Source organism: Anser cygnoides, chromosome 3 (genome assembly GCF_040182565.1).
Source record: "Anser cygnoides isolate HZ-2024a breed goose chromosome 3, Taihu_goose_T2T_genome, whole genome shotgun sequence".
NCBI classification, from domain to species: Eukaryota; Metazoa; Chordata; class Aves; order Anseriformes; family Anatidae; genus Anser; species Anser cygnoides.
This window is the reverse complement of record NC_089875.1, coordinates 59,712,071-59,738,709: the sequence shown is the minus strand read 5'-3', so window position 1 is coordinate 59,738,709 and position 26,639 is coordinate 59,712,071. Positions and strand designations below refer to the sequence as shown.

General features: G+C 39.2%; 1 protein-coding gene and 1 long non-coding RNA gene across 2 annotated transcripts; one reads left to right on the top strand and one right to left on the bottom strand.

Annotated features, from left to right (window-relative positions):
- Positions 1 to 13,855, bottom strand: LOC125184223 (uncharacterized). Its single transcript, XR_007167886.2, has 4 exons — positions 13,638 to 13,855; positions 9,851 to 9,992; positions 4,010 to 5,042; positions 1 to 2,934 (listed from the first exon to the last, which is right to left on the bottom strand). It is a non-coding gene; the product is annotated as an uncharacterized lncRNA (long non-coding RNA).
- A 959-nt stretch (positions 13,856 to 14,814) lies between these two features.
- CCDC28A (coiled-coil domain containing 28A) lies at positions 14,815 to 20,493 on the top strand. Its single transcript, XM_066994233.1, has 6 exons — positions 14,815 to 14,925; positions 15,205 to 15,382; positions 16,170 to 16,333; positions 17,268 to 17,422; positions 18,096 to 18,118; positions 19,155 to 20,493. The coding sequence occupies exons 1-6, from the start codon at positions 14,823 to 14,825 to the stop codon at positions 19,207 to 19,209; spliced, it is 678 nt and encodes a 225-aa protein (XP_066850334.1). The 5' UTR covers positions 14,815 to 14,822; the 3' UTR covers positions 19,210 to 20,493.
- Positions 20,494 to 26,639: the final 6,146 nt, after the last annotated feature.

Below are 26,639 nucleotides of genomic sequence, written 5' to 3'. Positions count from 1 at the left end.
GCTTAAAATAGAGGCAATTCTGCAAGAGAAGGATGTTTTCTGGTATTTTATTCTTTCCTGGTTAACCAAAAGTATGTGGATGTTCCCAGTCTTGCTGGGCACTGGACTCTTTCAATCATCATACATTTCATTGCTGTCTCCAACAGAAAACCTCCTTCAAAGAACCCCGCAAGAGATAGCAGAAAATGGGAGTAAATCTGACTCCTGAAGAAGTCAAATGGCCTCAGAATTTTACCCGTGTTTCTTTGTGATCCGTCTCTCATGACTGCATACATTTTATGCTGTATATAAATCCTAACCAATAATCAAATTAATCACCCCAGAAGAATGAGAGCTGTTTTGCCGGGTTTCTGTAAACTCACATGCCACTACTTTAGGCTGAAGGCCATCTTTGGTGGACAATGCAGCAGAATTTCCAAGCACAACTTTTCTTCCAGCTTACAAGGGGCCGGAACAGGTATTTTTGCTTACTGCAATCCTTACCCAACAGATCCCCCCAAATTCCTTCCTTGTCCCAAAGCAGAATCTTTAACTAATAATTTCTCTGGTGACAACAGGCAATTCTCTGACTCGGGTTGCTTACAAAGTCCTGTCTCCCTGAGCAGGGTTTCCTGTGACCGTATCCTCGTTCATCGACAAACTTCTGTCCACCCCGAGCTTTCCTTTTCTGGCGTATCCCTGGGGCAACTCCCTGCTTGAAGCCTGGAGCTGAGCTCCCTTTTCTACTTATTTCTGTAATATTTTTGCTCATTTCTTTCACCATATTATCTTCACCATTAAACAAAGGCAGCAGTGTAACTTCAACAACTTCACTCCTGCTATTCTCACTACTTAGCAGATGTATCCACGCTTTCATAGTAGAAGAGTTTAATAATTTCTGGAGTGCAATCTTAAAGGGTAGTAGTTTTGTGCACCTGTCCCTGCTCTCTTTTCTCAGCCCTAGCATTAAGCTAAGACTAATTCTCCAAGTCTGTCCAGCCTGTGGTTTAGTTGTTCTGCTAGCTGATCCCTGAGATTTTCAGACCTACAGCGCTCCTCGTATCTACACAAGTGCAAGAGTCAGCACGCTGTGTTCTGCCAGCTTAAAAACTCTCAAAACCATTCTCATTTTTCTATCTTTACACAGCTGCCTTTGGATAAAAGAAAGCCATGCTAGCAGTGGGGCAGTGGAACAATCAAAGCTAAGTGCAGTAGGAATGATACCATGGAGGAAGCAGTAGTTGTGATGGTGCAAGGATATGATTCAGCACCAGCCAGATGCAAGCTCTGCAAGCATCTGAAGACCGCAGTGTAAAACTGCTGCAGTTCAGCTGCATAAAATGAGTCTCTTGATGTGCCGTGAAGAACTTGCAGGAAAATCTGCTATCACTATCTGCTCTTCAAGCCACAACAGTATGTAGCATCATTCTCGGGGGAGCAGAATGGTGGGGAAAAATCTAGGCTGTGAATAGAAAAAACATGCAAGAAATCGCAGAGTCTATGAAAACATAAGCATAGTCTTAGAGCTACCTCAGATCTCAGAGCACATAGTGATCATCAGAGACTTCTGGTCCCTGTGTTCAAGGGACTACAGTGCAAAGAGAAGACTGCCAGCCACCCTGATTGGGTGGCACTCAGAAACAACTCTCCTCTAGGACCCCAGTTCTTGGAAAATGGAAACAGGCCCAAGCTGAGTCTTCTTCTAGAGAAACCAAGTTGCTGAGTGATTATCTCCATGGATTGGTAGTACTACTCCTAGAGTTGCCATACCAGTTTTCTTCATTTGGTTAAGGCATTTCTGTGTCTTTTAACAAAGTGCATTCCTCACTTCCACTTCCTCCATGGCAGAAAAAAACCCTTCTGTTCTAAAGCAACTTACTTCTTTTTTAACTGATCAAGTGTGTAGGTTTCTGCTTCACAAGGACTTAAGTCATCCAAATACCGTGTATAATTACAAATTATTACCAAGTTAGTTACATAGCTGCAAACATGTGTACAGCAACTGACTGTAGGACAGGAATATGGGTATCATTATTTGTGAAAGAAAAACTTCATCAGGAAAAGCAAAGGCTGGAGGAATTATCAGCTGAAAATCAGACTCAACATATGGAGATATCATAAATGCTGAGCAAAGTCTTTTGCTGCCATCCCTAGCTTAATGAGAACAGTTTGTGTTGAAAGCTTTTGTAAATTCCATATGAAATTTTTATTTATCTTAGACACTGACCACATTTGTGTCTTCGCTAATTGTGTTACATGTGGTCTCCTTTGAAGCAATTGCACAGTTTACATTTTGATTCATTAGCTAAATATTGGAACAAAAATAATAATTAAAAAGACAAAACAACAAAAAAAAATAAAAAACAACTAAAACAGTTTCAAAAACAATTCAGTCAAATAAGTCTTGAAAGTGTATTCTTTTAACAGGGCTGATTATGTTCTCAGATGAACGCCTCAGGACTCAGAGCAAACAATGCATCTGATGGATGGGAGCCTCTTCAGTTGCTCCCCGAACGTGCAGACTGTGCTGTTCACTAAAGCAGAACTCAGCTTCTCCTTTAGTACCAGCTTCCCACAATCAGTCACTGCATTTACAGCAAAATACTTTTGACTATATTTATAATATTTCTTTAGAAATAAGCATCCTTGCTTCACTTCAGTTGACGAACACAGACCAGTGTGTGCCAGTCAGTCACAAATGATTTTTGATACATTGCAGTGGTTCCTGCCTCATTAACACTGGAAAAATGCAGAACGTGATAAACCGCCTACCAGCCGATGCAGATTTTCCCACTCTCTTCCTTGCAACTGAACACAGTTTGTCACTGTGGTCTGCAACATGGATGAAGCCGCCACCGGGGAAATTGCTGTATGCAGCAATCTGCAGCAGACTCTCCTGCTGCCTAAACTCACCCCTCCATTTTTAAAAATCACAGGGTACATCTTGAACCTTTCCTATAAAATAAAATTAAACAAAAAAAAGATGAAATATTTCCTGAACATAGTTAGCATATTATTCATGTTTTGGATATTTACAGTACGTTTTCTTTGTTATATGCCAGGAAATAAAAATACGTTTGACTTTGAGCTGACTTTTAAGAATATTCATTTGGGAAGAAACTACCACTGTGATAGATCATTAAAAGATTTCTAGATGCCTTGTTTAAGTTCCTTTGCATAATTTCACCTACCTGATGATTGGTTGGGATGATATTCAGTGAGTTCATGCTACAAAGCTCAGCGTTTCTGTTTATATACTCAGTGTCAGAGACTGGAATATTGCCAATAAATAAAGACTAGTAAAATATTTTTCAATTACAAAATAATAACTTGGAGGACTGACAGTAAGGGAAAAGCTCTTTTAAGGCTATCTAAATATTACACTGAGTAGCAAAGTACTGGAGTTACTGGAGTAGCATTTGAGGAGTTATATGCCTCCAAATTAGGTAACAAAGTGATACCTATGATTGCTGGCACATTTGTACTTTTTACTACCTGTGTGGTCGTTGCTCCACTGCTTTATAACAAGTATAAATTATCTGAACTTTGAGTGTTGCAGAAACATTATTATTAAAATTTCTAACTTGTACAAACAAAAACTTATATTAAATTTAAAATAAAATGAAAGTGGTATTAGAAAATGTAAAGGAAATCGGAAGTTTTAGCATATACTGGTATCTGAATATTTCCCAAAAGTTTGTGGGTACCAAATATGTGATTATGCAATCACTGTAATAAATGCAGCTGTGTTTATTTTATTGCATAGATCAGACAAACTGTACAAGCTAAGCATGAGCATGTTGTTCATAAATCAGTAAGAAATGTAGCACAGTATGCAAGATTTACTTAGACCTTCTTTCTATTCCAAGTGTTTTCAAACTTGGCAGAGTACACATTCCTTGGAGGACTATGAATATGCCAATTTTTAAGCATTTCTGGCAAAATAATTTTTTAGTTAGTTCAAGAAAAAAACATATAAACACTTTGCTTAATAATGTTGGAAACAAGTTTTAAATGCAGTGAAATGTACCTTAAGAAGTTCTGTTTGGCTTTTCTTCTCGTGGGGTGAAAGAAAGTATAAAGAATTTCAGCCCAAGGAATAGTTTGTTTAGAAGAAAAAAAAAAAAAAAAAAAAAAGCTGATTGTATTTGAGTCTCCTTCCAGGAGCCTCCCTTATGGTCTCTTTCAGAAATGTTTGCAGATTTAATCCCTAGTTGTACATACAGAGAAAAAACTTAAAACACTCTTTCACAATGATGCCACTTTGGTTCTTTAACATGTTAATATTTTTATGCTTTATATTTAATGACAGTTATAACTACAGTTTTGAACACTAATAAACTTATTGTGATCCCCAACCAAAACTTGTAAATGCATACAGTGAGTTATTTGACATTGAAGACTATAATTTTTAAGTAACTAAGCTTTCTCTATAGTTGTTGCTTTTAACATACTTTGATAAGGAGTTTTCATTTAAACCCATTTTTCTACTAAGATTAATTGAGGAAAATCTTAAAATTCTTCTCATTAATATCAACTGTACCAAACTATAATTAACTATTAGGCTACATACAACTGCATTCACTGGAATAGTCCTACTCTCATCATGTCCATTGTATTCCAACATGTATTTAAGTCATCTTAAATGCTTTGTGACCAAGACTGTCCTTATTATAAAGGAATACAGTGCACACAGTCACAGGCGTTCAGTTCAGACTTGAGACCTCTTGCTGCTATTTTCATGTAGTATTTCCGATGTAAAGGAAAATGCTTTAAATATTTAACTTCTCCTTCCCTAATTACAGTTACTGGAGCAAAATCATGTTAAAAAGAAAACTCCAGTATACTGCTTAGTGTATGCATTGCTTAGAAACAGTTTTCTATGCAAATATTTGTGTGCATTTATTCTCTTAGAAAAGAGATTTTTGCTTATTTTGAGTTCTGCATTTGTATATGCCTAAGAAAACAAAGTCTGAAATTACAAACATGACTTCTGATGTCTGTCTGGTGGTCTGGAAGACTTCACGTAGTCAGTGGAACTTTTCAGCAATATTTCTTCTAGCCTGGAAAAAAAAATGGTCATTTGACACTCTTAAGACATTATAGTGATTGTACTTATACTGAGCCACCAAGATCTAGAAGGGGAAGGGAATTCATTTTAAGATGTAACACAAGAAGTAACTAGAGGCCAGCTACACGTCTGACCAGAAACAATTGCAGACTGCAAATAACTCATTGTCCAACTTTGATATTAAGATAACAATCTGAGTTTGGAAGTGATCTTTCATGCTCTCAATGTGCATTCAGTGAAGGAATTCTGCTTTCTTGCCTTCAAAGTTCTTTTCAGACATAATCTTCACAAATCTCACTTAAAAATTGGACTTTATTGAGTTGAATCAAATTTTCTAAACGAGGCCTATGATTTTGCATATCAAATTTTCCATTTAAAAAAGTGGGTCTCAAGAAGAAACTGATAACTTTGCTTGGTTCTCATTTATGTCAAAAGATCTGTCAACAAATTAACCTACAAATTCTTTCCAGTAACCTACAAAGTCATCCTTGACCATGGTGCCCACAGAACCTTAGACAAAATTTACTGCTATGCTAAAACCTTGGCAGATCATATAGATCCAGGTTGTCTATTTCCCCTTTTCCCATCTTCTTTTTTCTCTTTTGTCTTTTATCCACCTGCTGTACAACCTTTGTAACAGGAATTGCCTTTATGTGCTCCCGAGTTTGTACAGAGCTTGGTACCTTGGGATTATTGGCTATGACTGAAGATTCAGAGGTGTGTGCGGATGACAACACAGATGACAAACAATGGCTTATGTCCATAAGCCTTTTTTTGTTCACACTAGAGGTGAGGCTGAAATTGCTTTGAAAAGTTAATATTTATTTACTGGACCTTCCCTGACACCCCTAGGTTACACTGTACTAGCAATTGTGCTCAGTGGCATTTCATAGAGGGAACACGAATAGTAGTTTATCCTACTGTCATGCGGTGTAAACAATGGAAAATAAATAAAACATTTTTTGTAGGCACTTAGCCAAGCTATGAAAACAATGGAGCAAGTATTTTATTTCAATTGTTACCTTAAGACTTTTTTTTTTCTGTCTTGCTCCATTACAATCATCTTATGATAAATTACTGAACAGTACAAAAAGCAGGCTACAGAAAACAAAAGATACACTTTGGTTCTTTGTGATATGAGCTGCATGTTCTATCTTGTTGTGCTGAATTAATCATAAACAACATTCAATATTTAAACAATATTTCAATATTTAAAATGGGGAAAGAGCAGGTGCCTGCCAAGTACAAGTGTTATGAATTTAATGTTAAATAAAATGCAACAATCCTTTCCATGTATCATTTCCAAAACACAGCCTGCACTATGTCCCCAGTTGTACATGAGGAAAGCCTTCCATCAAGTGTTTTCTGATCTGCTCTTGGAGAGTTCAGTTTTGCTGACCTTAATGGAATTCATGTAAATACCATGTTGCAGATCTTGGAGTGTTTGTAAACATGGTTACAGTTACAATGAGAGGTAAAATAAGCACTTGCAAAAATAAGTCAGCAATTTGCCCAAGGATGATGGACTTGCCCTAGGTTTATTCTGATTTATTTTAAAAGCATATATAAAATCCATCCTTGTCTAATATTCAACATGCAAGCATTTCCAAGCTTTTTCTCAAGTCTATCAGTGGGTCATTTGTATCCTGTGAGAAAGACTATTTATCATAAAGTAGTTTGAAAAGTGAGCAAGCAAGACAGGGACAGAGAAGGAGATTAGCGATCCTCCTGTGCAAAAAGTCTTTTCCCTACCTGCTTTCATTCCACGACATTCCCTTTAGGTGTCTCACAGCCTTATCCTTCAAAAAACCCTACTCTTACAACATGCCAGTCTTCAGAGACATGGAATATGTTTAAAAATAATTCAGAAGGAGAATGTATTGCACACTAGTGAACCGCCAATGCATTTCTCACTAATCCTAGTTTTACATCCCTCACAGAATCAAAAAAAATGCATTAAATTTGGGATTATATCTGAAGTACTGGTTGTGCTGATAGATCCAATGAGAGGCTCTCCCTTTTCAGCTGGAGTACTGGGGAGCATTAGTATTGAAGAAACTAATTTACAGTCCCAAAGTGCTTTTACCTCAGAGGATCTTACTGCACGTTACACATATTTAAACCAAATACGTAGAGGAGGGCAAATGCAGCTGTACAATGGCTTTGATATCTATTCAACAAACACTTAATATGTAGAAAATTAGCATGTTTTTACATAACTAAAAATTCTGTCATGGTATATACCTAGAGGGTGATCAAATCGAAGTTGTATAAGGAAAAACATCTTCACTAGAACTGTAGAGCAGTACTGGAACACGGATCACCTGTTGAAGGTTTTGAGACAAATCCACATGTGACCTGATGTGACAATAACCCTGGTCTGAAAAATATGCTGTACCACAGGATTTTTGTGCAGTCTCTGTCCTTGGAGGATTTCAGGATAGGCTGGATAAAACCCTGGGTAACCTGGTCTGAGCTCACAGCCCCTACTTCGGCTTGGAGACCTCATGAAGTTCTTTCCAACCTGAAGCATCCTATGATGCTATTTCCATGATTCTGTGAGTATTAAATCCAGACTAAGCAGGGAACATATTCATTATATTTTTTTGAACATCAATTTCCTGACATATAAAAGAAGGAAACTCCTTCTCCTCCAAAAAGATACACTACATTGCCACCTACCTGCATCGTCAGCTAGCATAAAACTGTTAGCTCTTCTACAGAGACCTCTGGCATTTGAACTAATGAAGGATCTGATATCTACACTAGCATCGTGAGTGGGAAACCACTGGACAGGAATGAGATACTACCAGTGACTATCACAGGTAGATTGCAGGACTTGGAAACCCAGGATTAGTTTCCAGGCTTTTTTTTTAGAGATGTTCTAACAGGTGCAACCTGGAAAGAATGTTAGTGGTCTCTTTTTCTTCCCTTCATGTCCCCACCTCTGCTCTGAAGATTCCAGCAGTAGCTCCAGTTGCACCAAATATAAGATGTCACCTTCTCTTTTTATCATTATCTGTTTAAAACACAGAACTGAGAGTTATTTGCTGTTGCTGCTTCCCTTTGTGGATGCCACAGGCAAGCAAACTTCAGCAGCAATCACACTTCTGGTGTATTTTAGAACCACTTTTGGTTAACTTCAGCACTTAAAAATGACTTCTTCTAAATTCAAGGAAGAATGCTCACTATTTGAATTTGGCAACAGGCAGTTGTTCCTATTCAGTCTAAAGGGGTGTCTTGGGAAAGAAAGCTGGGAGTTTCCAGAGGCCCAGAGAACTCTTCAGAAAAATACCGAGGCCCATAAGACTTTGGGAGACAAAGTCTGGAGAGTATGAGGGAAAGGAATGTTTTCACAACTCAAAATAATGGGGGGAAACTTCTGGTGTTTAGAAAGGAAGACAGAATTCCTTTGCCCAGGAGATATAGCTGTGAAGTTTTGGGAGTCTCCTAAGATGATTAGGTTAAAGCAGAAGAAATGGAACTGGAATATGAACATCTGACAATGCTTGGTTAATGACCTCTGTGTGCAGCCTTGGAACTGAACGTTATGAATCCTTTTTTTTTCTTAACAGTCTAGGAGTTATGCAAGCAAAATTCCCCAAATAACTGGAAAACAGGAGCATGAAAAAAGAAGCATTAAGTTACAACGTTGCCATGTATCACTGCTAGATCCGTCTCCCAAATGATCAAGTTTACAGTAAGTAAAGACCTTCCTATCTCTTGTACATCTTTCAGAATAAAATCCAGAGCTGGGTAGAAAGATTACATTTCATGACCAAGCCTATGTCTATAAAGATAACAAGTAATCAAGCACTAGTATTTGTTAGCAATTTGAAAAGGCAGCTGGTGTCAGGGAGCAGTGAGGCCTGGCTGCTCCCCAGGAGAAGGGCCCTGAGTAGGTCGTGCCCTCAGTGACACGGCACCATCCCAAGGGGTCTGAGCATGGCGGGCAGAGCCAGGTGCCTGTCACAGGGCCCATCGACAGCCCCAGGCACAGCAAGCCCTGAACCAGGACCAGGGAACCCAGTGAGGAGCAGCAGGGTCAGGGCTGGAGACAAGGCCCCAGCATACACCCGAGGGGGTCCATCCAGGAGCTGGAGAGAGAGCTGGAGGCTGGCACCCTTACGGCGTAGCTCAGAGAGGGACTGAAGGCCCCAGCTGACCTGAAATGGGGCTCCTGGGCCCACGGGCAGTGAGGTGGGAGGTCCAAGGTAGGGCTGGTCAGGGCCATTCAGGCCTACTGGTGTCCTGGAGTCCTTGGCAGCGTAACATTGCGATGTGCACAGAAACTGCATCTGAATCACAAACCTGCTGAAGACTCTAAAGTGCACAGAAGCAACATCATACATGTTTGCCAGCTTCTCATAGTTTTTGCAGGCTTTTGCAACTGGCTGCTTTGGAGTTAGGACACTGGGCTATACAGACCTTTGCTCTGACTGACACAGCTGCCATTATAGCTGGTGGCATTCAGCAAAGCCGCCAGGATGAGCAGAATCAACTTTCATTCCCAGAGAGCTCCTAGGTCCTGGGGAGATCACATCAGTCTTTGAGGGACTATAAAAGCAAGGGGACAAAGCAGGGCTGGAGAGGGAAACTGAGGATATACCTAGACAAAGAGAAGGAACAAAGAGGGGCACAACTAGCACAGGTATCTCCAGAAGTGAGGAAGGCTGGAGCAAAACTGGCTAAGGAAGCCTCTGGAGAACATTACCAGGGAACTAAAGAGGTTGGTACACTGTAGGACACTGCGTCAAACTGAAAGGAAAGGAAAAGCTTCGAGCCTCAGAAGCGGCTTACCTGTTACCTAAAAGACTCTGTTTTCCACGTGGTTCTGCTAGCGTCTTCTGTTCTTCCTCTTTCCTCTCCTTGTTACTCCACTGTGGTTGCCTGAATCACCTTGCTGCTGGCCCGAGGAGGTTGTTTATTCAACACATACATCCTGGCAAAAGATTTTTATTTTTTTTTTTTTTAAGCAGGTCACATAATTAATGTTTCGGTAACTAACAAAGTGTTGAACTTTGTTTATTTATTTATTTATTTTCAGTAAGCTAACATTGGCTTACACACACCATATTCGTGGAGGTTTTAAACTCCTTGTTCTCTGGTGTAACAGTTTTGACTTCAGAGGGACCATTCATGTCTGAGATGCAGGAGCTGATCAGTAATAATACAGAAGTCTAAATATTTATCTACGCTAATATTAGTTCATTTAGATAGGCAGATCATAGTGTGGAGAGAGAGAGAGAGAGAGAGAATATAAATACACATGTTGACACTTTTTCAGTGACATTTCTTGAGGGCATATCTGTCATCATTCTGTAAAGCAGAAAAAATGCATGCCTAACCCACGATTCTACATCTGTATTATTTCCATTGTTAATTCATTTTCTTTATATATCATTTCAACTTTGCTGCACTATCAGCAGCTTAGCTGGCTGATAAATACAGACACACTTCGCTATGCTGCTCATCTTAAAAAAAGAAATAAGTACTTTACTTCACATGAACAGGTATGTCCCATACTGTGGTGTGGGCTTTTTTTCTTTCTTTCTTTTTTTTTTTTTTTTTGGAAGGCAACACTACAGCAATGTCATGCTTCCAAGAGTACAAGGTACAACCCTGTGAAATACACCTGAGATTAATTATATCAGCCAAAGAACAAGAGGCTTTCATCACTTTCTTGGAAGCCTCTAGAACCTACTTGCCACCTCATGTTAACTGAATAGGGCTTTCAAAAAGAGGAATCTGTCTTTATTTGCATGCATATCTCAATACAAAATACATACTTATTTCTTTGAAGTTCTTCTTCAAAGCATCCTCAAAGGTGGGCCTCTAGTTTGCAAGGAGATATATATGTAAATAAAATCAGATTCGATTAACTTTTTAATTTGCTTCTTTAATATTAAAATTGTTCCTACTAAAACATTTACCCTTGGATTGCTTAAGTCAACAAGTACATGCATACGCTACCATTGCAATGTTTGCTGGTGTTGTCAGAAAGAAAAAAAAAAGAAAAAAAAGCCTTATATAGGAAGAAAAGGCATTTTCCAAACTGCGAATCATTACCACAATACAAAATTATGCAAAAGCTCAGCTAAATGGAGACAATCCAAAACATACTTTTTTTTTTTTTTCCCCTCCTGGTGAGTGTATGATATCACTATTTGATTCCAGACAACAGTGTTATCTGCAATAGGATTTGTAGTATCAAATCATGACCACACTACCTTTGATTCTTTGCTCTTAACTTATTATTATCTTTCATAAGAAATTAATTAGTCGCTATAAAATTACTTTCACTATGAAAACATACAATAAGGTCTGATGCTTTCCCACTTATCTGCCCCTGTAGGCTCCAATAAATCAGATATAGAAGTGAGTAACAGACATTTTAATAATATTCTAATATCAGGCAGTGTGCAGTGATAACAAATGCTTTTTGTTAATATATAATATATAATACATAATTAAATGTTATAGTAAAACATTACCCGCATGCTAAAACTTATTGTAGGTCTTTCCTGGGGTGTCCTAGGGAAATCACACACTGTGCATATTCTGTTTTTATAAGAATAACTACGTATGTATTTGATCCCTCATACTGAGAGACGAAATTGCAGCAGGATTGATAGTGGAATCTAAATGCTTTCCGAATATAAAAGTAATTTTATTTTAAAAAATATTTACATTTGTCACGGAAAGAATTTCCCTTTATTTGAAACAAACCAACAAACAAAATGTTCTATTTCAACTGCTTTGGAAGGAAGGAAGAATTCCTAGTCACCTTGCAACCTAACGGTCAAGCCTCTTTGCTTCGTTCTACACACACAGACCACCAATAATCACAGGAAAAAAAGCCCTCTCTATACAAGCTGCAAGGAGGATACATTTACTTGCTTACACAGTGTGCGAGAAATGAGATAGATGAACACCAGCTCTTCAGAAGTTACTTAATAGAAACTTAATATAAACAGTATTTATTGTATAGAAATCTCCCAAATACCTGCAAAAATGTTTCTGCAAAACTTGCTTGTTTCCAGTTTTGCAGGCCTCATATATATGTATATGGGTGAATGAGGATTCTACTCATGCAGCTCTGTGGATGGGAGTTTGTGACTGGCTTAGAGCTTACATGAATTTTGCCAGCTCTTGTCTACTTGGATATCAGAAAACTTTTGTATTAAGGAATCAAAAAGATAATAAATGGCTGTTTCTGTTTTTCTACCTTTCCCTTAAGTCTTTCACCACCACATTTTTGTTTAATGTATCTCCAGTGTTACAGAACCTTTTTTCTTTCACTTTTTTCCTCTTTCTTTCGTTTTATTTTTTCTTTTCCTTTCTCTTTTTTCTCTTTTTTTTTCTTTTTCACGTCTTTTTTCACTTTTTTCCTTTCTCTTTCACGTCTTAATTTTCCTTTCTTTTTCTTTTTTCTTTCACTTTTTCCTTTCTCTTTCACATTTTACTTTTCCTTTCTCTTTTTCTTTTTTTCTTTCACTTTTTTCCTTTCTCTTTCACATTTTACTTTTCCTTTCTCTTTTTCTTTTTTCTTTCACTTTTTTCCTTTCTCTTTCACATTTTACTTTTCCTTTCTCTTTTTCTTTTTTCTTTCACTTTTTTCCTTTCTCTTTCACATTTTACTTTTCCTTTCTCTTTTTCTTTTTTCTTTCACTTTTTTCCTTTCTCTTTCACATTTTACGTTTCCTTTCTCTTTTTCTTTTTTCTTTCACTTTTTTCCTTTCTCTTTCACATTTTACTTTTCCTTTCTCTTTTTCTTTTTTCTTTCACACATTTTCTTTCTTTCATGTTTTACTTTTTTCCTTTCTCTTTTTTTACTTTTTTTCTCCTTTTTTCACTTTTCCTTTTTTTTACTTTTCCTTTCTCTTTTTCTTTTTTCCTTTCACTTTTCCTTTTTTCGTTCTTTCACATTTTTCTTTTCCTTTCTTTTCTTTTTCTTTCACATTTTTCTTTCACATTTTTCTTTCTTTTTCCTCATTTTCTTTCTCTCTTTTCCTCTTTCTCTTTCTTTCTTTCTTCTCACTTCTGCCTTTTCTTTTTTTTCCTACAAGACATATAGCTTTAGTGTAAAACCCCGTAGACTATATTCCCATATGTGAACTTTTAGTCTATTGGTGATGGTCTCTGGCACAGTTCTCTTGCAAGGAAATTGTTCAAAACCAATTGAGCACCTCAGACCCCAGCTGTATTTTGCTACCCAGAAATTACTTCCACTGCAGCTTAATGCCAGAGGGCATTTAGACACTGTCTTTCATCTGAGTGTAATTGCAAATGCAATCTCCCTTTGGCAGCACCACTTTACAGGCTCAAAGTGGCCATTGAGTCTCACAATTGAAACGCCTTATGAAAGTCGTGATGAAGCTCTGTTATGGCCCCTTAAATCTAATTCAAGATCCGGAAGAAGGCTCAGGATCAGTGTATAAACAGAGAATCATTTTTTGATATTAAAGAAGGTCCAGGCAGAGGTTGGGATACATCCTAACTGCGCACCTTTCAGGGTAATAGCACCTTTCACGCAATAGCTTTATACTGAGACATACCATGGAAACATTCACGGAAACATACATACCATGTAAAGCTGCTGGCCAGTGCTTGCACTCTGGGTGTTGCAGCTCGTATCACCCTTCACTTGTGGTGCATAAGCTGTATCTCAGTTTTCATCAGAAAACATACAGTTATGAGCATGTTCTTAGGTGAAAACTAAAATCTCATTCCTAATAGAAGAAGTTCAAGTTGACAAGCACATAGTAGAGATAGCTGACAAGTTCATCTCTCTAGGAGAACTACTCACATCCAAGCTACAAGCCGTTACAATGAAGGATGGGCAAAGCATTCAAGTCATTAAAGTCATCAATGACAGGGGGCACGGAAGAGAAAGTGATTACTAGAAATGCGATTGTTTGAGTTCCTCTACAAGAGACAGAACCAGGAAATGCACTTTGGGGGACCGGAACTCGTTGGTTCCTATGGGTAGGTAGGCACGCCCCGCTGATGGTACCTGCCCTGAAACTTAAGCTCCTGCAAACCAGCTACTGGCGACTGCAACTGAGGTTGGAAAGGACAGAGATGCGTGAAGTTAACTTGGTATCAGGGTCCTCCTCAGACAGTTTAGATCAATAACTCCCCTGGGAACACCGATGGCAGGGATGAAGTTGTATGACAAAGCACGGATCTTTGCTTATCTGATCTCTTATTTACCCCTGATACTTAACAGAAAGCTGTAAAAGTGCAATTGAAAAGGTAAAAAAGTATCCAAGGGCTATGGAGGTGGAGAGCGCGAAGCGCTGCTGCCCTCTGGAGCACAGAGCCTGTCACCGACAAGGATTCGTGCAGCCCGCAGAGCTCCGGGCGTGCCGGGACGCCCCCGTTTGCAGTCCCGTATCTCCGCACGTGACAGCCCTGCGGGCAGGAATACCGCCAAGGGGACACCGGGGGCTGTGGGACGGGCACCCCGAGCTCCCCACGGGGCCACCCGCTCCCACAGCCGGCACGGGGACTCCCCCCCGGCGCTGCTCCCACAGGCGGCCGCTCGGCCCAACGGCAGCGCCCCAACGGCCGCCCCGCCCCGCCCCGCCCCCCCCCCCCACCAGCCGTTAACGGCTGCGCGCCGCCATCTGCACGCGGGAGGCGGGGGGACGGGGGGACGACGGGGGGGGGGGGGAGCTCGCACGCATGCGCAGAGCCTCCTGCCGCGGGGGGTTCTGGGGATGGTAGTTACTGTGCCCGCCAGGCGGAGGGGGCGGTGCCTCCCACAATGCCCCGCGCAGGGCGGGCCGGCCCCGCCTCCGGCTCCGCCCCTCCCCGCAGCCACGTGACCCGCGCGCCGGGCCCGAGCCGGCCGCTTCCGCGGGGGCGGGGTGAGGGCCGGCGGGGCCGGGGGTCCGCGCGCGCGGGGCAGGGGGCGGGGCCTGCGGAGGGGGGCGGGGCCTGCGGCCCTATATAAGGGGAGGCGGCGGGGGGGGCGCGGCCGTTAGCGGGGATGGGGCGGCGGCGGCGGGCGGTGCCGGGGGGTGCCCGCGGGCCTGGGCTCTGCCGCCCGGGGGAGGCTGAAGCGGCGCCGCCGCGGCCCGGTGCGTGCCGTTATGGCCGGTGCCGGGGTGAGCGCGTGTCTCTGAGCGCGCTTTTCCCCTGTGGAGGCGGAGGCAAGCCGGAGGAGATGGAGGAGAGGAAAATCAAAAGGCGGAGCCCCAAGGCAGCCACCGCCCACCCCGCGCAGGCCGCCGGCTCCAAGAAGAGCGCGGTGCCCGTCAGCAAGAGCACGGCCTTCGGCAACCCCGCCCCGCAGCCCGCCGCGCAGAAACCCAAGCTGAAGAGGTGCGGGGGGGGGTGCGGGATAAGCTGCGGCAGTGTTCTCGTTTGGGGAGCGCTCGGTTCGGAGAGCGGCAGCGCCCGGGCGCGTTGCATGCGGAGGGGCAGCCAGCTCCTGGGAAAGCACCGTTTTGGAGCAGTCCGCGAGTTGCTGGTGCTGCATGGAGTTTGGATTGAGAAATGTAAAACGTTTTTAGCAAGTTTAACGTTTGTTCAGGCATGGAGCGGTCCGTGCGGTATGCGTTGAGAGTACTGGCAGATTGCTTCTGATGTTGGGTTTTACAAAATTTGGAGGCTTTGAGAAGGAGCTCTAGGAAAACCCGTCTGAGGGGCAAGGGGATCTTCCTGGGTAGATGATAACGAGCCATTTCCCACACATTACAGAGCATAGGCGGGTTTGACAGTGCGTGTGTATGACTTATGAGGGATTTTTCTGTCTTTTAAAGAGTTTGCTGATGGCTTTTGGGTGACTACATAGCCCGTGCCCTGTGTTCCTTTTGGGTAAGGACACACAGAGCAATCCAATACTTAGGTTATCAAGATGGCTATTACATACATGTTTTGTTTCTCACTATTAATAGGAAAGTAGATTGTTGGAATCCTTATTTTGCAATATTAAACTGTCAAGACTGCGTTTTTTATTCTTAAAGACAAGCTTGTGATCTATTAACTTGAAAGGAGTATTTGAAATATTTTTCATTTTATTTTCACAGCCCGGTTGTCAAATGATTCTATATCTCAAATTTTCAAAGGAAGTAATATATCGTTTTGTTTAACCATTTAATTTCTTCAGAGTAATAAAAGAGAAAGCCAAACCTCCAGGAGGCGAAGCAAAAGGGGCACAGGCAGCACCAATCCAGCACTCTTTTCTCACAGATGTATCAGATGTCCAGGAAATGGAAAGGGGACTTCTGAGCCTCCTGAATGACTTCCACTCTGGCAAACTTCAAGCATTTGGTAAATGTGTGAATTATCTGTACAGAATGGTTGCTTTTTAAACTACCTGATGGTGACATCTGCAAACAAGTGTGCTATATTGACAGACTGCTGGTTTGTCTTATTAGTCTCTGCTGTATGAAATCAAGGTTAATAAGACTGAAAAGATCATACCATATTTTTTAAATGGTAATGCTGTTGTATGTTTGACTTTGATGATTCAAATGCCATTTGATTGTACCTTCCAACCAACATGACACGCCTAAGGCAGTACGAAGTCACCACACTTAAAGCCACTTTTGATACCTTCTACTAAGAAATCACTTTTTGGCACCTGATTTTACAGTGTATTAACACTTCATATGCTGTTGGTAATGACTCTTATGGAGTGAACTGTAACTCAATGCAAATTGCATTATGCTCATCGTATTCTTATGTTAGCATCATATTTTATTATTCTTACTACTTCACAGTTGATGGAGCTTTCAAAAAGCCATGAGCAACTCTTCTACTTCATTTTTTTTCTGTATGCTTTTGCAAGTTTAGCATTAGGTCAGCATGTCACATTACCCCCACATTGATTTTATGTGAGAATACAGAAAACCTATAATATATAAAGAATCAGTTACAATGAAAAAAAATCCCAAGATTAATCAAAATTAGGAAGGTTTATTATGATCAGATTTAAAAAAAATACAGGGATTGAAAGTCAAAATGTAGTCAGTAAAAGTATAATCTTAAAGTATATCCAACGCTTATCAAAAAATCAGCATAACACCAATACCAGACAGAATGACTGAAATTTCAGTAGTGAAAAAGGAAGAAATCCTCTAGAAAACAAGTTAACTTTTAGACTTGATGCTTAAATTCATATTCTCTAATGTAAAAAACTATCTTCATGCTTTCAGTTGTTTCTTCTGGTTTCTTTCTCTAAAGCTGCTGTTTGTCCTTTTAGGAAATGAATGTTCCATAGAGCAAATGGAGCATGTGCGGAGTATGCAGGAGAAACTTGCTCGCCTCAATCTGGAGCTCTATGGGGAGCTGGAAGAACTCCCCGAAGATAAAAGAAAACTAGCCAGTGACTCCAACCTGGATAGGCTGCTATCAGATGTAAGTACAGGGAAGGCAGGAGACACAGTCCATGGACCTAGGCTTGTGATTAAAACACTGCTGGAGGGGTACTGATTCTGCGCAGACTGCAACCCATGACGAAACTTAGAGCTGAGGAAAACAGTTATGTAACAAGTAAAGACACGTCTTAGCTGCTTCATCTTGGTTTTGAGAAATACAGTACCTTGTTCTCTTCTTTTGTAGACTGCTGCTTGTTTTGGTGAGTGGAGCAGTCTAGCTGTAAACTGAGGGTGTAGGCGTTTTTAGAGACAGCCTATGGATCAGCTATGACCATTTTCCTGTGGCACTTCCTCTTTCATCTGTGGAAGATGACAAGGATTTTTGATCTATACATTCAACACTTTCAGTTTCTCCTTTCTCTAGTGTTTCCATACAAACAAATCGCTAAATTGCTAACACTTAATTTCAATTGAACAACAAAATTTAAGATTTAATTGTTAAAATTCAAGTCGTTAAAACTTCTTGATAGATTTAAATTTGTTGTTACAAAATTCAGTGCAGGTTTGCCTTTCTTTTTCTAATCAAATCAAACGTCAGCTCAAACCACTAATGATTTGCTATGTTGTTTTTAAAATATTTCTTGCATTTTATCAGCATAATTGTTGCCTTTAACTGAAATGCATTTCTGATACTTTCTATACTTATTTTGCAGCTGGAAGAACTGAATTCATCTATGTATCCTTTTCCTTAACTGTTTATTGTGCATTATAATTACTAACTGGAAGCATGTTACTGTGTATTTCCCTGTAACTGGTATCCTCCTAGGAGTCAGATCTGTTCAATAATGTCCCTTCTTTGAAATTAGTATTGTAATATAGCATGGATTTTAGGTCCTTCTACTTCATAAATTACTAGATCTAATTACAGGATGTTTTTCATGTTGTGATTTATTTAGCTAGAATTCAACACTTCGACAGTTTGTTGGCTGTAGATAACCAAGCCCATCAGAAGCAAAGTCTCTTCATGTGCATTTTGCCAAGAAGCTCTGAAACAAACATATTCCTTCTATAGTATTCAGAAGTACTGTCTCATTGATAAGTGAATCCTAATTCCTTTATTTTTTTTCTCTCTAGGAATATATGCAGCTCTTTAGCACTGTTTTTTACTGTGGATATGGGGCTAGCCTTTCTTTTATTATTTCTAGAGTCAGGCTACAGGTGCATTGATTACTTCAGCTGGCCTTAGGTAACTGAACAAAATGCATGCTCTTAACCCATCAAGAAGACAAAGCTACATGGCTTGGCTTGTACATTGTGCTTTCGGTGAGCTAACAATACAGGTGAGGAGTGTTGCATTTAGTTTATACTACAGTCTAGATATTTCTTTTTTTAAAAAAATGTGTATTCACTGAGGAAGGTGGTACTCTAGTTTGAGAATTAAGATACAGAGAATACATACATCAGTGCACTATCTGTGAAAAGCTGTCTAAGCCCAAGACTCATGAACAATGTAAATAGAATGTAATAGTGGTAACATTCCTCTGCCCTTCTCCCTTTATCTGCTAGCTAACTCTGGAGTTAAGTAATGCTTCATTTTTACTGAGAGGATTAATCCATTGGTTGAAAACGAATCTAGGTCTCAGAACTGAATCTGGACTGGTGCATACCTGATCTGTCACAGGACTAAGTGTCACATAGTTTCATATAACATTGTTATCTTGTTTATACCTCATCTATTTGTGAAAATGTTATTCCTTAATGTCTTGCTTCAGCCAAAAACTACATTTAGCAGATGCTCAAGATATTCCAAATAGTGCCACAGGCTGAAAGAACAGCTTTCTGAAGTTGGGTTCTTGCAGTTTACTGTTTTTTTTTTTCCTCCCTGCCACTGGAATCTAGAGTTGTTGGTGGTGTTTTAATCATCTTACACAACGAAGAATCAAAGTGCAAATCCAAGTGTTTACTCTTGCGCATTCCTGCATTTGGTCAGTACTCAGTTTCTAGGGACTGAAGTAGGTTGTGATGCTGGTATGATTTATATTATTGCCTTATTTAATGGGGAAAATGGGGGAAATGTGGAAGGAAATCTATTCTGCTCAGTGTTGTTCATATTGTTGAAAATGATATGTATATAAGTTCATTTGCATTTCTCCAAATTTTCTGGAGCTAGTAGTGTTGTTGTTTTCCTGATCAGTACATAGGCAATCTGCACACTGTCCTTAGTGTGTTTTGTTTACTAGTACTGCCACTGAAATTTTAATTTATTGTCAAAAGACATTTTAAATATGAAATTTTATTTAGAGGCAGTGTTTTCTGTTCAGCTGTGCTAAGAAATGATGACTTCTTACATGGTATGAATAGTTGCAATTTACTTTTTTCATTAGTGAATAATTATGAAATGTCACTAAACAGAATTAGCATGCATGATAACTGTCCATATATCTTAAGTTCTGTGAAATTCAAAAATTTGCAAAGTTTTATTGTTCAATAAATCCACCATATGTAATTCTGCAGTTGTTTGTTATAAATAATCCGGTAGAAACAATACCTCTGTATTCACAGGAAGAAAATCTGTATTAGTATGAAGTAAGGCTGCTTTTAGATCCAAAATTTCTATCCTGAGCCATGAAACCATGTCTTTGGTTCTAGATTTTGTTAGATGATACATGCAAATTCTGTGTTGTATATACTTATAATACAAGGAGTATCATAGACTCATAGAATGGCCTGGGTTGAAAAGGACCTTAAAGATCATCTAGTTCCAACCCCCCTCCTCTGGGCAGGGTTGCCAACCACTAGAGCATAATCTAATCACTGGAGTATAATTGTTAACCTTCTACTTCAGAGTGAAGCTTTCATCTGTCCAAAGGAGGCATGTGTCCAGTGAGTAAACAGTGCAGAATTGGAGAATCTGCTTTAGCTGCAAGATGCCGTTGTGGATTCCATCAGCTGCAGCTCCTTTCTCAGCTGCACATAGCACCAGGTCTGCACTGTGATGATGAATATACCTGTGATGTGTTGTGAAACCTAAAGACAGCTTAGGAGAACAAGAATATAAGATGCTCCTCACACTATGAAGCTTATTGGTTAAAGAGTGGAGAAAACAAACAACTGATTAGGCAATTAACCCTTTTCCACACAATAACTTTTCACTGTCAGCACTAGTGCCTCGCTTATGCAGACCTCAGCATAAAAGGCAGCATGTTTGTTTTAGTCTCATACCTTAAGGTATGTAAAGGTGTGGTGCTAGTTATGGTGGCAAGAGTCATTATTATAGCTGCATTTATACAAGCAAAATGACATCTTCAGCAAGTTTTAGTTCAGGAGGAAAGCTAGACACTCAGTAACAGCAGTGTAGTATATCAGATTATTGTAATAGATACAGGTCTCCAAAATACACTTTTAAACAGTATTTTTCATAGCTAAAGCTATTTTACACTAAAGAAAACTTTAATTCCTTTTTGGGCTCTGTCATCTAACTCTGCTTCAGCTTATGTCTTCAACCAGGTAACTTACAGAAGTGTGGTCTGTTGATGTCTTGATCTCCATTGCTGTAGCATTTAAGTACATAATGCATAGGTGTAATTCAAGATGTGGACATGAAACTGTTCCAAGTTAAACAGCTCCTTAGAACAATACAAAAATTAGTACTTCAAGCATCTTAAGCCTGAAGGCAATAGCAAGTCTTACAGAATACAGTAACCGCAAGGAAGGACAAAATTAGAATTTTTGTCTCTTTGAAACAAAGTGTCTTTTACACAACCCATTAATGGTATATGCTCCTTATCTTTTGGATTCATACAAAAAAATCTTGTAGCAAGGTCATTGAAGGACTGAGCACGTTCTTATGCAGTAATAAACTAATCGCATTTCCAAGCTTTTGAAGGAAAGGAAGATACTGTAACACATCTGTGCAGTCTTTTGCAATTATAAAATTACATGAGCCCTACGTGGCTGCAGAAACAAACTTCTTTCGTTATCTTGTTTCTTGAAGAGTTGTTTATGAAGATAAAAATGTGTTAACCTTGAATATTTCCTGCCTTAAACTTACACTAACAACAAAAAGTGTTTGAAAGGAGACACTATTTCCTGCATCACCAGTCTAGTGCTGTCTCACTCCGAGACAGCTTTAGAACCGTAATGAGCCAAAAAAGGAAAATAAAAGTGAGGAAGAAAGGCTAAAAGAAAAGCAGTGTCTCCTTCAACTCCTGTTTTCTAAGACAAGAGCCAGGGGTATTAAATTAACTGCCTCTTTATTCAAAAATAAAGGGATAGTCTTCAGACAGATCTTTCATTTAGTAGATAAAACTGAACTCTAAAAATAAGTTTTGATCTAAATAGGTAAGCGCTGTTGTGTTTTTTTTCCCCAGTACATTTGTTAAAGTGATAAACGTATACAAATGCTAACATGTTCATGTGAATTGTGTTTTGAAGTGCTCAGCTGTGTGAAGAAACAGCAACAAATTTATCAAGCCCTAGTGGCCTGATTCCATCAGTATTCTGCAGATTGTAGTTCACAACTATGTAACACAAAGGTACAAGAAACAAAGGCGTAAGAGCAAGGTCACCTGAGAATTAAAAAGCTTGGTTAAGAATTTAGATCATGATCTTACATAGATTTCATTAAATCCATAACAAATCAGAGATTTACTGTGGAGTTCAGGGGCATGTCAGATACTTAAAAGCCACATATAAAATACTGAGGCTTAATTATGTCATTCTCCCTATTTACAGTGGATACTGTTAATATTTATTTGGTATACCCATTAGTCCCGATTTGTTATACAGTAATTCAGAGGATTTCACACTTAACACAGTATACACAGGGATTCTGAAGTATCAGCGTGTGATGCTTAGCATTTTTCATAAGCTCCAACTCACAAACTATATATTTTAAGATGTTGAGAGTTTTTTTTTTTTACTTTATTCTACTTGCTAAAGAAATTTGAAAGTGTTCCCTCAAACTCCTCACCTTCCAAAAGTGAATAGAGAATCTACTATCTCTATTTTTTGTATTTCTTGAAACACAGGTTCATTATTTTTGCACGTAGGAGTTACAGTCTAATCTTTCACACAAAAAAATAAAGGAAATTACTACGTATTTCCCATGAAAGGTAATAAAACAACTCTTGCCCAGGAGCAGCCCTGGGAGAATGCTTTGTCAATATGAAGTCTCAAGCTTCTTACGGGAACTCAAACTATCTGTCTTCACAGGGATCATTTCCCCATGAATTCCCTTGTGTCCAGGCCTACAATCAAGAGAAGCACCAAATACAACCGATGCTTTGATGGTCCTTTTTTTTTTCAGGAGGGAGCTGCTCAGCACCTACCTATTTACCCCAGGCATGCTGGACATGGAGCTCACGTCTGGAAAATTAAGATGACACCAGAACTGGCCTAGACCATCTCAACGCACCCCCCCCCCCCCCCCCAGAGAAAGCCAGCAGGCTTACTGTTGGCTTACTGTTTGTTCACATTGTTTCTTCTAAATGTACTTGAGTTTCATCACTCCTCATACTATCAAATATGAGATTACATGTCTGATGTCACATGCATTGATCAGTTCTTTCCAGATGCAAACGTAAGTTCTGAGTTAGCATTACTAACAGAACATTTTAGCCAGCAACACTGGAAGTTCATTCCCTTTTAATTACAAGCAATTAAATTCAGTCAGTGATTTATGCCTAATGCAATCTCACTGTCATCTTCACAGAACATGGACTTTATCATAGCTCTTCTCCCTCCCTGTAAGATAGTAAGAACATTTAATATGAACGAATACATACCAAACACTCTGTTGACTTCCCAGAAGTACCAAACAGCAGGCAGTATAAAACACTTGACAGTGGGAACAAGACATCAGAGCAGGCCCCAGAGAACAACTGCACTGTAAATGGAAGGAAGATGGTTCCGTTAGATCTGCATCAATAAGGCAGAACAATCTAAATAACAATTCTCGGCTTTTGCTAGCTCATTGCAAGGGACTGTCACAGGGTATGGGTTGTTAGAATAAATGCAAATGAGCTGCAGCTCAGTTGGTGTCTTTTAATTTGTAGGCGCCAATCTAGAAGACTTCAGGTCATGGATAACAGGCTACTTCTTGCACGTTTGCTGCTTTGCTTTTGAGAATATGCAAATACTGCTATAAATGAATTTGAAATTTCTCATTACAAAAATAAGACTGTTCTCCATTACATGTATTGTTAAATATATAATTTCTTAAAAATTGTTAAAAGCTTGCAGGAGAAGAAAATACTGCTCCAAATCTCATCACTGCAGCATTGTTTTCTGAAGAAATAAAGCATGTTTCTGTTTTAATCTGGCACAGCAACCAATTGTATCAGTCTCTTTAGAAGCAATGCTCTAGATGTTCAAAATACTGGAGATAAATTTCAACAAAATACAAATAGACTCTCAGAATGCAATGATTCTTAAGGGTAACACTATTCTGCACATAAGAAACGGTATCAAAAATGCAGATGGCTGTACTCACTTGATTTGGCTTTTGGTGCACAAGCACCTTGATGAAGGAGCTCAGCTTCTCTCTTCACCCTAATTAATTAGCACATCTTTGCCTTGTGATGCAGTAGTGATCATCATCTTCTGTGCCAGAAGTTCTTGCAGGATACACATTGTAAAATACAATGTCTTAAATTCAATGGAAAACACAAGGGTTTTACCCAAAGAGTGTGGCTGAAATTTGAAGATGGCTGGAGACTTGGTTTCTAAGGCAGAGCAGTGGCTGGAAGTACCAGGCTTCTAAGTTTGAGGTTGGCCTGAAGCTACTGTTGTCAGAAGCACGTGAAACTACCCGAGCAGATCTAATTTAAATAGAGTTATGGATTCAGACAGGTACACACACAAGCACCAGCAGTCCCCTTGAAGTCGCCTGGCACTTGAGAAGTTGCTAGTCTGAAATGGAAAATTTGATCCTTATTCCTTACTTTTGGTTACACGCATTTCAAAGTTGTACCTTGGGAGAAGATGAAAGCGTGCTAAGTATTGGCTTACAAGGAAAACGATTGCTAGTAATTTGCACTTTATGAACATCAAAAGCATGTTTTAAAACTCCCTGGTCCTCATACGATCATAGCACTGAAAGACTGTCCCTTAGAAACCCTCTAAAACATAGCAGGAAAGTAAACAGTGGCTGCACTGTGTAAGCTTATAAATCTACAGTCCCATGTTACTAGGTAATGAATCAGATCTTCTGCCAGAAAAGTTGGGTCCTCGATAGCAAATGAAAAACATTTTATAATAGAACATGGTATTACTTCTGTAAAATTGTTTAGCCAAGTAAGTGTTGGTGAGCTGGACCATGAGTACAAGAACAACCACAAAGGCTCTCTTTGGGTAGGGTTTCAGAAACATTCTGCAAAAGTGCCTGTGCTGGAAAAACAAACAAACAGCCACCAACATCCTGGCAGGGCTACAGCCTTGCACATTAAAACACTATTCACTCTTCATTACCTTTCCTATAATGAAAGAAGCCCAGCAAATAGTGGCAGGGTGTGATGGTGGGAGATTTTAAAGGTAATAACTGGGCACACTTCAGAAGAGTAAGGAATGGAAATAAGTTTTTCCTTATTACTATTCAACTTTTTATGATTTAGCAAGCACTGTCTTCACACAGAATTTGAGAAATATTAAAGAGATGCAAGCTTTAAAACAGCTCCCTCTTTATCAGGGAAATTACTTTTTATCTCTCATCAACAGGGATACATTTTTATTTTCCATTTAGGAAAAAGTGATTCCGAAAACATAAGGCTGAATTCAGAGAAACTGAGTATAGCTGAGCCCAAGAGAGCATGGAAGACAAACAGCACACCCCATCCACAACGGACAGACATCTTACACAAGAAACAACGCTGAAAATTTATTTTTAGTTTTTCTTTCTTAACTTCAACTTAGTTTACCCTACATAAGACATTTTTACCATTAAGAGATCCTCTAGTTAAGGTAGTAAACATCTGCAAGTAAACCGAGGGGCACATAAGGTACTAAAGTATTGAGAATACCTAACTTACACTGGGTAGACTTAAAGTACTGCTTTAATAAAAGTAGCTTTTCACCTTTGCATTTTGGAAATGATCTCTGCAGACCAAAGATGGACAGTAGAGAGAAAAAGCAATTGAAAAGCAACTCTAAAGCAGGTGGAACGAAGAAATAGGCACATCAGTAGCAGAAAGAGGAAAAGCAAATCAAACATGAAAACATATGCTCATCCAATCACAAAATCCTAAGGAGAACTTTTTGCAGGTGTTTAAGAAATGCATGCCCCTATCCATCATCCTAACTGGGTACATGAATCATGCTCTATGCTACTTACTGGCCTGTATTCATTCGTGCATTACAGAGAGCATCTCTCTTGTACTGAACATATATTCCTTGCCCAGAAGAGCTTACAATCTAAGATCATAAAAAAATAATGCATCAGGTACTTGGACCAAGATAAAACAAATAGAGCAGACAGGGAAGTGCAAGTAAATGTCAAAGTATTAAAGTTTGGTTACGTTACTAATTGAGGTAATTTTTGAACATCATTGGCAGTGATGTTCTTAAAACATATACTTTTTTCAGCTAGAAGCTCTTCTAATCAGAAAAAACTGTTAAGTGTACTAAGTGATGCATTAAAAATAAATCACAGAAACCCTTAAAATAGATTTGTTGGTAAGATACAAAAGTGTTCAATTTGCTTAAATTCTTCACTTAAAACACGACATAACTTATCACTCAACTGAAAGATATGGATGTTAAAAATTCATATGTACATGTAATCTTTGAATGCTAAAGGCTTTTTACCCTTAAGCTTAAAATGCAAAATTCTGATTTAGGAATCCTGCTGCTGTAAACATAGGATTAATACTTAAATATCAATATGAAAAACATGCTACTTTTAAGGTGTATTTAACTTTAAAATAAACTGTACAGACAAGATACAGTTGGTTTGAAATCAACATCCTTTGACTACAGTGAAGTGACCTACTTTAAGCTTTTTCTTGTTTTGCATATCCCTGGTTATATCTTTTTTTTTTCTTCAAGGCTTACACTTTAATCTACTAACTGACAAGATATAATTAAAATGTAAACTTTGTGCCCATTTAGCTACCCATTTATACATGGAAGTAGAAAATATCTTTTTATGCAACTGTGACATTCTTGTTTTTTCATACCAGGGAATCTTGCTTTGGATTAACATATACGTCATCTGTAACACTTTCATGACATTTGAAAACATGTTGGAATAATTATAGTAA

Coding starts and splice junctions, on each gene's coding strand:
- CCDC28A (XM_066994233.1), top strand. CDS start 14,823: ATGCCCCGCGCAGGGCGGGCCGGCCCCGCCTCCGGCTCCGCCCCTCCC. Junction 14,926..15,204: donor GCCGCTTCCGCGGGGGCGGG/GTGAGGGCCGGC, acceptor TCCCCTGTGGAG/GCGGAGGCAAGCCGGAGGAG. Junction 18,119..19,154: donor GAAGAACTGAATTCATCTAT/GTATCCTTTTCC, acceptor GTCTTGCTTCAG/CCAAAAACTACATTTAGCAG.